Below are 12,452 nucleotides of genomic sequence, written 5' to 3'. Positions count from 1 at the left end.
CGTGATCTCGGCTCACTGCAACCTCCGTGTCTCGGGTTCAAGTGATTCTCATGCCTCAGCCTCCCAGGTAGCTGGGATTATAGGCACACACCACCACGCTCAGCTAATTTTTAAATTTTTAGTAGAGACGGGGTTTCACCATGTTGGCCAGGCTGGACACCAGATTACTTCTGAGAACTATCTGAGGGGCTGTTTATGTTTACAGTGCGCTTCAGGCTCAGTGGACCCCTGAAGACTCCGGTTACAACTGTAGTGGATGTTCACCGTGTAAATGGTACCATCTTCCCCAGGGCGTTGCAGTGCCTGATGGGAATTCCACTGGAGTAAGGAGCTGCATGTAATGCCCAGAAGGAGAAGTCAAATAGGTCTGATTCCTTACTCCACATGGCTTCAGGGGCAATATCTCAGAATGGTGATGCTCTTGAGAGATTTAGGGAATCTTCCTTTCTCACACTCTTGGTCTTTCTTTGGTCTTTGTTTGCTTTTTTAAGATGTATTTTTTTTTAGTTTTAATTGTGGCAAAATATAAATATAGTAAATAAATGATAAAACAAGTAAATAAAAACTAAACATAAATATACAACAAAAGCTACGATTAAAAGTTACGATTTTAATCATTTTAGGTGTCCAATTCAGTGGCATTTCATACATTCATATTGTTGTACAGTTGTCACCATCATCCATCTTCAGAACTTTGTCACCTTTGGCCGGGTGCAGTGGCTCACACCTATAATAGCACTTTGGGAGGCAGAGGCAGGCAGATCACCTTAGGTCAGGAATTTGAGACCAGCCTGGCCAACATGATGAAACCCGTCTCTACTAAAAATTAAAAAATTAGCCGGGTGTGGTGGCACGGCCTGTAATCTCAGCTACTCACGAGGCTGAGGCAGGAGAATCACTTGAACCCAGGAGGTGGAGGTTGCAGTGAGCCAAGGTCACGCCACTGCACTCCAGCCTGGGCGACAGAGCAAGACTCTGTCTCAAAAAAAAAAAAAAAGAAAAGAAAAAGAACTTGTTATCTTTCCAAACTGAAACTTTGTACCTATTGAATAATAACTCCCCATTCTCCTCTTCCCACAGCCCCTGGCCACCACCATTCTATTTTCTGTCTCTAGGAATTTAACCTTCTCTGGTGCCTGGGTTCCTCATAGAAGTGGAATGACAGTGTTTGTCCTCCTGGGACTGGCTTATTTCACCCAGCATAATGCCTTCAAGGTTTGTTCAGCTGCAGCATGTGCACTCTCAGCCTTTGGAATCCGTGCAGAGTACAGGCAAAACAGAACTGAACTCCCGACGCACAGGACCCACATCTCCTCTTACGCCCTCTCTGGACGGCTCTTGCCCTGGGGAAATTAAGGAATGAATTTGTTTAAAGTCAGGCATATTGAGGAATTGTTTACCTACAGTAAAATTCACGCTTTGTGGTGTATATTTATATGAGTTTTGAGATAGTGATGTTTTTAAATGCTCCTAGCTCAGCAACTGGTGCAACTGATAAGTGGACATGGGGAGGTCCCTAGAGTAGTCAGATTTATAGAGAGAGAAAGAACAAGGGTGATTACCAGGGGTTGCAAGGAGGGAAAAATGTCCAGGTTCAATCTGGGATAATAAAAAAGTTCTGGAGATGGATGGTGGTGATATCACACAGCAGTGGGGATGTAAAAATGCTGCTGAAGTGTACTTAAAAATGTTTACAATGGTAAATTTCATCGTATATGTATTTTACCACAATAAAAAATTAACTTAAAAAACCGATAAGTGGAATCTACACAATGATATCTGAAACTTGGGAATTCAGAATGATTTTAACCAAAAGAAGAAAACACATCTATTTAATTTAGTAAACTGAACTAAAGAAATCCATACATGAGACTGTCCCAGCACTCCCCCAGGAAGCAGGAATAAAGGTAGCATCTCTCAGTACTGTGCCAGGGCCAGCTGTGAGCAAAGCAGTGACGAAGACAGAATAAGCGGCTTGCAGTCCAGCAAAGCCTCCAGAGACCTTTGTTATTATTTTTGTATGTTGTAGTTTCTACTGATTCTTAGGGTTCGCCAGAACACTGCTGGGCAACCTCTGATCCGAAAAGTAGCACAGTGAGTCCAGACGCCACATGCCATTTGTTTTTCCTTCTCTGACAGTAATTTCTGGAGTGACCTTGAGCACATCTCCTGTTGCTCTATTTCCCAGCTCCCAAGTGGAACCATTACCTTTAAAAACTTTTACTTTAGCGTCCTCTCCCAAAATGGACCTGCAGCCACCCCATAACTTTCTGATGAATAACACCTGGCTGGCTGTTCTCTTGTCAGGGAGCTTCTGTGCTCAGAACCCCAGCAAGATGCTGAGTCCTTCCCTTCCGCTGCAGTCAGGCAGCCACCAACGCAGGAGCCACATGGGGAAGAGATCACAGTTCTCAGTGACACTGAAGACAAAACTCAGGCTGTGTTCTGTGAACCCTGAATATCTGAGACAAGTCTCAGTCAATTTAGGAAGTTTATTTTGCCAGAGTTAAGAACGCATGTCTGTGACACAGCCTCAGGAGGTCCTGACGACATGTGCCCAAGATAGTCCAAGAACAGCTTGGTTTTATATATTTTAGGGAGACATGAGCCATCCATCAGTAAATGTAAGATGAACATTGGTTCGGTCTGGAAAAGGCGGGACAACTCGAAGTCGGGAGGGAGCTTCCAGGTCATAGGTAGATAAAAGACAAACGGTTGCATTCTTTTAAGTTTCTGATTAGCTTTTCCAAAGGAGGCAATCAGATATGCATGTATCTCAGTGAGCAGAGGGATGACTTTGAACAGAATGGGAGGCAGGTTTGCCCTAAACAGTTTTCAGCTTGACTTTTCCCTTTAGCTTAGTGATTTGGGGGCCCCAAGATTTATTTTCCTTTCTGCTTGACTTTTCCCTTTACCTAAGTGATTTGGGGGCCTCTCAATATTTATTTTCGTTTCACAGCTCCTATATGATTTTGTCCACAGAGTTGATACTACAGTGTCAAAGAAAAAAGTCAAACTCTGTAAATATTTAAAGAGGTTTATTCTGAGCCAAATATGTGTGACCAAGGCTCGAGGCACACTCTCAAAAGGTCCTGAGAACATGTACCCAAGGTGATTGGGTTACAACTTGATTTGTATACATTTTAGGGGGACAAAAGTTACAGGCAGACATCCATCAATACATGTAAGGTTTACAGGTAATCATTGGTTTGGTCCAGAAAGGTGGGACAACTAGAAGCAGAGGGGAGGGGAGGCTTCCAGGTCTTAGGTGGACGATTGGCAATTGGTTAAAAGAGTTTAAGTTGTTATCTAAAGATGTGGAATCAATAGAAAGTAATGTCTGGGTTAAGGTAAGGGATTGTGGCAACTACAGTTCTTATTATGCAAGTGAAGCCTCCAGGAATCAGGCTTCAGAGAGAATAGATGGTAAATGTCTCTTATCAGATCTAAAAAGGTTCCAGACTCTTAGTTAATCTCTCCTGGATCAGGAAAAGACCTAGAAAGGAAAGGGGATTCTCCCTGGCAGGGATCCCCAACCCCCTGGCCACGAACCGGTACCCATCCTGGTTCTGTGGCCTGTTAGGAACCAGGCTAACAGCGGGAGGTGAGCAGGAGGTGAGCAGTGGGCAAGCACAAGCTTTACCTCCTGAGCTCTGCCTCCTGTCGGATCAGTGGCAGCATTCAATTCTCATAGGAACACAAACCCTGTTGTGAACTGCGCATGTGAGGGATCTAGGTTGCGCCCTCCTTTATGAGAATCTAATGCCTGATCATCTAAGGTGGAACAGTTTCATCCTGAAACACCCCCCACCTGCCTGTCCATGGAAAAATTGCCCCTTCCACGAAATCAGTCCCTGGTGCCAACAAGGTTGGGGGCCACTGCTCTACAGAATGTAGGTTGTTCTCGCAAGGGACAGCTTTGCAGTGCCGTTTCAAAATATGTCAAAGAAATATATTTTGGGATAAAATACTTTGATTTCTTTCAGGGCCTGCTATCAGTCATGAGATGCTATACTAGAGTCAGGTTGGAATTTGATATCTTTTTGCTACAAAGAGTCTGTTTTTCCAATCTTAAGATCTCTATTTTAATGTTAATGCTGGTCAGTTGTGCCTGAGTTCTGAAGGCATGAGGGTATAATGGGTCGTGTCTGACCACCTTGTTCAGTCTGGAGGCTGTTGGTGTAACCCAGGTGAGAGGCCTGCTGCTTCTGACCAAGGTGTTGGCGAAGGATGCGATGAAAGATAAAGTTGGGATGTATTTTGAAGATGGAGCACTCAGTGTTGGTGGATTAGATTGTAGGGAGGCAGTAAAGGGAAAAAGGAATCGGAGATGTCTCCTTGATTGTCAGTCTGCACAGTGAGTGAACTGTGCTGTTAACTGAGATGAGGAAAACAAAAGGGAGATGTCAGTTGAGAAGGTAGGGTCTCCTCACTCAAAGGGTACCTACAAAGTCACAGCCAGGGTTTGCTGTATTAAGCAAATCTGCTGCACTTACCCATGGCAAGGCCAGGATTATGAATCAGAATGCCTGAAATCCATATTTATAATCAGTCCACTAGGCTTTGCTGGACTGCAACTTAACAAACCCTTCTGGGGATCTGACTTGTTTTGCTTAAATAGCTGTTATGAGAAGACAAGAACATAACTCTTTTTGTCAGAATTCATCAATATATTCATTATGCTGGGTACACACTGTCCTGTTATGCCTTCAGAATATGATGTCTTTCTAGTCTTTTTACAAAACTGGTACTCTGCAAAATTTATTATCAGTGCACTGAGAAAGGGAAGGAAAAGAATCCTTTTTGCAGTCTCATGCTGTCAGGTTTGAAATGAAATAACACTGAGCAAGTACTCCTCTACAGGAACAATTTTGGGCTTCATGAAACAAATCACAGTTGTTTGTGGACCAAAAAACTTGTATTTTTATGTACATGTGCTCAGCTGTGGTTAAGATATCACTAAGTCACTGGCATTTGTTGGACACCCACTGGGGGCAGAATTTGGCCAGATGTGACGAAAAATAAAAGACTTTTTAAAAAGAATTGTCACATGGTCTGCATCATCTTTATAATTATCTTCTAATCCAAAGAGAAAAAGAATGCCACCTCCCAAGACATGCAAACAGTCAAAAGCACCAACACACTGAACATATAATTAATATGTAATAACTCTTTGTACGTATTTTTTCAGTTTTCTGGCATTTAAATATGTAGAGGTAAGTGCTGTGTTGGAAAAAATTCCAGAGTCACTATCAGCTGAGCCTAGACTAGTGCCTGGCATATAGTGGGCATTCAATAATATGTGTTGAATAAATTCATGCCTTGAAAAGAATGATTTATAATATACATCCAAAAATGTAATATTAGAAATTAAGATTGTGACTATCACAGCGCTTGGTTAATGAAATTAAATTCATTAGGATTTATTGTGTAGCTACCATTCTGCCTGCATGGTATATGAGAAGGGAACCCAAGTCCACTGCATTCTTATCATATAGTATGGCTTAGGGGGCTTGTAGCACCTCCTGTCAAAAATATTTACTCCTATTATGTAACTGCATGTCTGCAATTCCTTAAATCAAATACTTCTGGGGTGCTAGTAAGCCAGTAACAAGGGAGCAAAACAAGGTTTTCATCCTTGTTCAGCCCACTGTGAGCCAGGATCATGGGGGCAACCTCACCGTTGCTTTTCAGATCACACAGTCACTGTGTAAGACCCACATCCAGTTAGGATACTTGAGGCCAGTGACATTGAAACATGGTCTTCATCCCTGCAATCCCTGGCCATCAAATAAAAGACAGCCTTTCTCCTTTGCCTATGGGTACCTCATCCCTCTTATGAACTTCCTTGGAGGCAGAGTCCGAGACAGGGTTCTTGAAGCACATGAATTACTGGGGAGTTTTGCTCTAGGAAAACTATAAGGGGGTAAGGGAAGCAGGATAGGGAAATGGCAGGGCTGTCTGGACCGTATCAAAATGACTGTAGGTTTCACTAGGTTGACAGCGCAACCAACAACTTACAACTGACCCTCCAATCCTGGACTTTCTTAACTCCAGATCCCTTTACAGCTCCACTTGACCAGCCACTCCCGAAGTTGTGGGCTAGATTCTGTCTTAACCCAGACCTGCCCTACAACAGATTCTCTAAGCTGTCATGCCTCACTCTCTACCACTCTTTTTTCTTTGCCCAGCTCTCATCCTTTCCTCCTGCAGTCCCTCTTCAGTGCTTCAATGTGTACAGACCTACTTCCAGGTTCTTGGCGCCTCTATTTTCTTCTACTGTGCCAAGACCCTTCTTATCTCATTCCCCCGCATAACCAGTACCACTTGGCTACTCCAGGGGGAGTCTCCAGACCAGCAGCATTGGTGATGTCTGGGAACATTTTGGAAATGCATGGTCTCGGGCCCCATCCTAGGCTCAGTCAATCAGAATCTGCATTCTAGCAAGAGCCCCAGGTGATTTGTATCCACACTAAATCTGAGAAGCACTGCTGTGAATTACTCTACTGGTAGTTTTCCTAATTTTTTGTCCTTCTGCTGGACCCACAAAGCAGATCCCCAGTCATAGGTGGACCCTGCAGTGTGGGTACCCACAATTGCCAGCCATTCCCAACCTGTGCCTCCTACTGCAGTTGAGCTCTCAGAGCTCTTGATCAACCCTTTTATTCTTGTCATTTCCTTCCAATTTCTCTCCACAAGTATTCCAAATGCTTACCTTTTCCTGTACACCCTGACTTAAACCAGTAGTCCTCTTTATAAATTAAACCAGGCTTGTTTAATATATATTAGAGTAAAATCATTATATTCTTTCACATTTCAATCTTTGAACATAACTGTTGTATTTTGTTAATATGAATTGACATGTTATGTTTTTCCAAAAAACAGAATCATAAAACAATCAGAAATTAGAAAGAGAATTGTAAACAAATAGAGCAAAAACCATCTGTTTTATCTTGGTATTATAAATACACGTATCTGTTATATTACTTACTATACTTCTCCATGTGTTTGATATGACTTATAATTTCAAAATAAAATTTAAAACGTCATGCTGAAGCAAAGAAAAAGGGCCAGGCGTGGTGGCTCACGCCTGTAATCCCAGCACTTTGGGCGGCTGAGGAGGGTGGACCACCTAAGGTGAGGAGTTCGAGACCAGCCTGGCCAACATGGCGAAACCTCATCTCTACTAAAAATACAAAAATTAGCCAGGCATGGTGGCACATGCCTGTAACCCCAGCTACTTGGGAGGCTGAGGCAGGGAGAATTGCTTGAACCCAGGAGGTGGAGGTTGCAGTGAGCAGAGATCACACCACTGTACTCCAGCCTGGGTAACAGAGTGAGACTCTGTCTCAAAAAAAAAAAAAAGAAAAGAAAAAGAAAAATTAAGAGTTTCCCCTGATAATCTGTGTCCACTGCCCAGCCCAGATGTCTCTCATTCTACTATTTGCCTGGTCTGAAAAACTAAAAGCAAAAAATTTAAATTGGAAGTAAACTTGGACCTGAAGTACTACTGCAGAAGGAATAAAAAGAAAAGCTCCTAGAGGAATACATTCTCAAACCAGACCTCAAAGGGTTCCCACACATAAAGTGCTGAAAAGAGAAGCACACAATTTTTTAAAAAAATCACAAAACGCACACACAACCCACACACAAACAGCCCAACATTAGAGTCAGTAGAGACAACAACAGAACCACATGCAGAAGACTTCTGAAATTAGAATTATCATAAATGGTGCTCAAAATAAGGATCTATAATAATGGGTTTTTACAAAGAGAAGTATTACAGGAAAGGGGTCCAGATCCCCAAGAACCCAAGAGAGGGTTCTTGGATCTTGCACAAGAAAGAATTCAGGGTGAGTCTGTACAGTGAAATGAAAGCAAGTTTATTAATAAAGTAGAGGAATAAAAGAATGGCTGCTCCACAGACAGAGCAGCCCCGAGGGCTGCTGGGTGCCCATTTTTATGGTTATTTCTTGATGATATGCTAAACAAGAGGTGGATTATTCATGCCTCCTCTTTTTCAGTCATATAGAGTAACTTCCTGACGTTGCTATGGCATTTGTAGACTGTCATGGCGCTGGTGAGAGTGTAGCAGCAAGGACGACCAAAGGACACTCGTCGCTATCTTGGTTTTGGTGGGTCTTGGCCAGGTTCTTTACTGCAACCTGTTTTATCAGCAAGGTCTTTATTACCTGTATCTTGTGCCGACCTCCTATTTCATCCTGTGACTTAGAATGCCTTAACCATCTGGGAATGCAGCCCAGTAGGTCTCACCCTCGTTTTCCCATCTCCTATTCAAGATGCAGTTGCCCTGGTTCAAACGCCTCTGACAGAAGGAATCCAAAATATGGTTCAAAGATTATCAAAAATTATCAAAAATCAGAAATTCAAGAACTTGGAAATAGAACTGAAATCAAAACTTAATGGAACTCAGTTACAGAATAGATAATTCAAGAACTGAAAATTTGAAGAAATTACCCAAAGTGTAACCCAGAAAGACCAAGAAAGGAAAAATATCAAAGATGTTAAGAAACCCCAAGGATAGAATAAAGTGAGCCAACGTATGAAAGTTCCAGAAAAAAAGAACAGAGAGAATTGGAAGAGGCATTATTAAAAACAATAGGGACTAAGAATTTTTCAGAATTAATAAGTAAAACCCAAAGGGGAACAAATGGCAAATGAATGAAAATTAAAGCCATAAACAAATCCACAGGAAATTCATAAGTAACATGAATACTCAGACTTAAAAAGGAATAATGAAACAAGGTGAATAAAGAGACGTTCATACCTAACCACTGTGTGGTGAAATTGCAGAACATGAAAGACAAAAAGAAGGCTTGTATAGCAATCACAGAAAAGGAGTATCTACAAAAGGAGAAGCAGATAGGCTAAGAATGAATGCTGTGAATGAACGCCTTACCAACAACAATGGAAGGCAGTGGATGGTGGGGAAAAGTAACTGCCAGTCTGTAACAGGACTTCGAGGGAAACCAGCTTTCAAAAATCAAGAGATTTTTTAGACAAAGATTCAAAGATTTACCCACCCACACACTCTCCTTAAAGGAACTTGAAAATGAGGAAAATAATCTCAGAAGGAAGGTCTGAGATAGAAGGAATGTTGCATCTGGAAATGGTATCTCCATGTTTAGTTACACATGTATCTATATAAGTGGTCAGTGTACAGCATGCCTAAAGAACTCCAGTGACACGGTGGGAGGCAATAAAGAAGAAATAAAGATGTGTCTTTGCCCTCGCAGAATTTGTGAATCAGTTGAGATCTTAAGAGCATCTCTAAGCAGCACAGAAATTGTGAATTGGTAAAGACCTGAAGTTCTGGAAAAGATGAGATGGTGTATATACTCACCATGACATTTGCTCAACAAATTAAAAACACCTAATATCTAATGAAAGAAGACAATAATGTATTCTGGCATCTCTCACATCTGGCCTTTGTTCCCTTCATGGACTGAATAGAGGGTCATCAGATGGCCCTATGTCAACAATAGCCAGGGTTAATAACCAAAGTGTCATTAGCTATTCATTCCTCTACGTTTAGCAAACCCTTTCCCCAGGAAATATGCTTAGGAGTTCAAGGATACACATGGTAATTTGGCAGAGTGTATACAGGTTGACATTTTTCCCCTAATCATTAGAACCTTTGAAAGTTATACTTTTTAAGAATGTCAAATCTTTGCACTATGCTATTCTTCAAAGAGAGAAAGCACTTCCCATCCCCTGCTCATTCTTTCCTCCTTAGGTTGTTCATCTTTTGCATATTGATTTGTGATAAATACATATTAGAGAGCCTAGCATTGTGTCTATCATATGTGTTGCAAATATTTTCTCTTCTTTTTTTTTTTTTGAGATGGAGTCTTTCTCTGTCACCCAGGCTGGAGTGCAGTGGCACAGTCTCAGCTCACTGCAAACTCCACCTCCCAAGTTCAAATGATTCTCCTGCCTCAGCCTCCTGAATACCTGGGACTACAGGCACACAGCCATGACTGGCTAATTTTTACATTTTTATTTATTTATTTATTTTTTAAATTAGAAAACTTAAAATCGTTTTATTTTGTAGTTAGTTGGATTTATCAAAATATCACTCTTTTCAGTGATTATGGTAAGTTGTATTTTCAGAAAATACTTTTTTTAAAATTTTATTATTGTACTTTAGGTTTTAGGGTACATGTGCACAATGTGCAGGTTTGTTACATATGTATCCATGTGCCATGTTGGTTTGCTGTACCCATTAACTCGTCATTTAGCATTAGGTATATCTCCTAATGCTGTTCCTCCCCCCTCCCCGCACCCCACAACAGTCTCCGGAGTGCGATGTTCCCCTTCCTGTGTCCATGAGTTCTCATTGTTCAATTCCCACCTATGAGTGAGAACCTGTGGTGTTTGGTTTTTTTGTCCTTGCAATAGTTTACTGAGAATGATGTTTTCCAGTTTCATCCATGTCCCTACAAAGGATGTGAACTCATCATTTTTTATGGCTGCATAGTAGTCCATGCTGTGTATGTGCCACATTTTCTTAATCCAGTCTATCATTGTTGGACATTTGGGTTGGTTCCAAGTCTTTGCTATTGTGAATAGTGCCGCAATAAACATACGTGTGCATGTGTCTTTATAGCAGCATGATTTATAGTCCTTTGGGTATATACCCAGTAATGGGATAGCTGGGTCAAATGGTGTTTCTAGTTCTAGATTCCTGAGGAATTGCCACACTGACTTCCATAATGGTTGAACTAGTTTACAGTCCCACCAACAGTGTAAAAGTGTTCCTATTTCTCCACATCCTCTCCAGCACCTATTGTTTCCTGACTTTTTAATGATGGCCATTCTAACTGGTGTGAGATGGTATCTCATTCTGATTTTGATTTGCATTTTTCTGATGGCCAGTGATGATGAGCATTTTTGCATGTGTTTTTTGGCTGCATAAATGTCTTCTTTTGAGAAGTGTCTGTTCATGTCCTTCGCCCACTTTTTGATGGGGTTGTTTGTTTTTTTCTTGTAAATTTGTTTGAGTTCATTGTAGATTCTGGACATTAGCCCTTTTTCAGATGAGTAGGTTGCAAAAATTTTCTCCCATTCTGTAGGTTGCCTGTTCATTCTGATGGTAGTTTCTTTTGCTGTGCAGAAGCTCTTTAGTTTAATTAGATCTCATTTGTCAATTTTGGCTTTTGTTGCCATTGCTTTTGGTGTTTTAGACATGAAGTCCTTGCCCACGCCTATGTCCTGAATGGTATTGCCTAGGGTTTTTATGGTTTTAGGTCTAACATGTAAGTCTTTAATCCATCTTGAATTATTTTTTGTATAAGGTGTAAGGAAGGGATCCAGTTTCAGCTTTCTACATATGGCTAGCCAGTTTTCCCAGCACCATTTATTAAATAGGGAATCCTTTCCCCATTTCTTGTTTTTGTCAGGTTTGTCACAGATCAGATAGTTGTAGATATGCGACATTATTTCTGAGGGCTCTGTTCTGTTCCATTAATCTATGTCTCTGTTGTGGTACCAGTACCATGCTGTTTTGGTTACTGTAGCCTTGTAGTATAGTTTGAAGTCAGGTAGTGTGATGCCTCCAGCTTTGTTCTTTTGGCTTAGGACTGACTTGGCGATGAGGGCTCTTTTTTGGTTCCATATGAACTTTAAAGTAGTTTTTTCCAATTCTGTGAAGAAAGTCATTGGTAGCTTGATGGGGATGGCATTGAATCTATAAATTACCTTGGGCAGTATGGCCATTTTCACGATATTGATTCTTCCAACCCATGAGCATGGAATGTTCTTCCATTTGTTTGTATCCTCTTTTATTTCATTGAGCAGTGGTTTGTAGTTCTCCTTGAAGAGGTCCTTCACATCCCTTGTAAGTTGGATTCGTAGGTATTTTATTCTCTTTGAAGCAATTGTGAATGGGAATTCACTCATGATTTGGCTCTCTGTTTGTCTGTGATTGGTGTACAAGAATGCTTATGATTTTTGTACATTGATTTTGTATCCTGAGACTTTGCTGAAGTTGCTAATCAGCTTAAGGAGATTTTGGGCTGAGACGATGGGGTTTTGTAGATATACAATCATGTCATCTGCAAACAGGGACAATTTGACTTCCTCTTTTCCTAATTGAATACCCTTTATTTCCTTCTCCTGCCTGATTGCCCTGGCCAGAACTTCCAGCACTCTGTTGAGTAGGAGTGGTGAGAGAGGGCATCCCTGTCTTGTGCCCGTTTTCAAAGGGAATGCTTCCAGTTTTTGCCCATTCAGTATGATATTGGCTGTGGGTTTGTCATAGATAGCTCTTATTATTTTGAGATACGTCCCATCAATACCTAATTTATTGAGAGTTTTTAGCATGAAGGGTTGTTGAATTTTGTCAAAGGCCTTTTCTGCATCTATTGAGATAATCATGTGGTTTTTGTCTTTGGTTCTGTTTATATGCTGGATTACATTTATTGATTTGC

At 41.2% G+C, this 12,452-nt stretch overlaps 1 protein-coding gene across 6 annotated transcripts in view; it reads left to right on the top strand.

Annotated features, from left to right (window-relative positions):
* The window catches only part of MTUS2 (microtubule associated scaffold protein 2), a 701,667-nt gene that overhangs the window by 582,077 nt on the left and 107,138 nt on the right, over positions 1 to 12,452 (top strand). The window contains exon 9 of one of the 6 annotated variants that reach the window (XM_058437723.1): positions 1,081 to 2,681. The exons of the other annotated variants lie outside the window; for them this stretch is intronic. Within the exon in view, the coding sequence (XP_058293706.1) occupies positions 1,081 to 1,356 (276 nt within the window). The 3' untranslated portion in view covers positions 1,357 to 2,681. Of the gene's footprint in view, positions 1 to 1,080; positions 2,682 to 12,452 lie in introns of those variants that run through there. 6 annotated transcript variants of the gene reach the window in all.

This window comes from Hylobates moloch, unplaced genomic scaffold (assembly GCF_009828535.3).
Source record: "Hylobates moloch isolate HMO894 unplaced genomic scaffold, HMol_V3 SCAFFOLD_4, whole genome shotgun sequence".
In the NCBI taxonomy this organism is placed as follows: Eukaryota; Metazoa; Chordata; class Mammalia; order Primates; family Hylobatidae; genus Hylobates; species Hylobates moloch.
The sequence above is the reverse complement of the archived record's forward strand: the minus strand, read 5'-3'. Positions and strand labels throughout refer to the sequence as shown.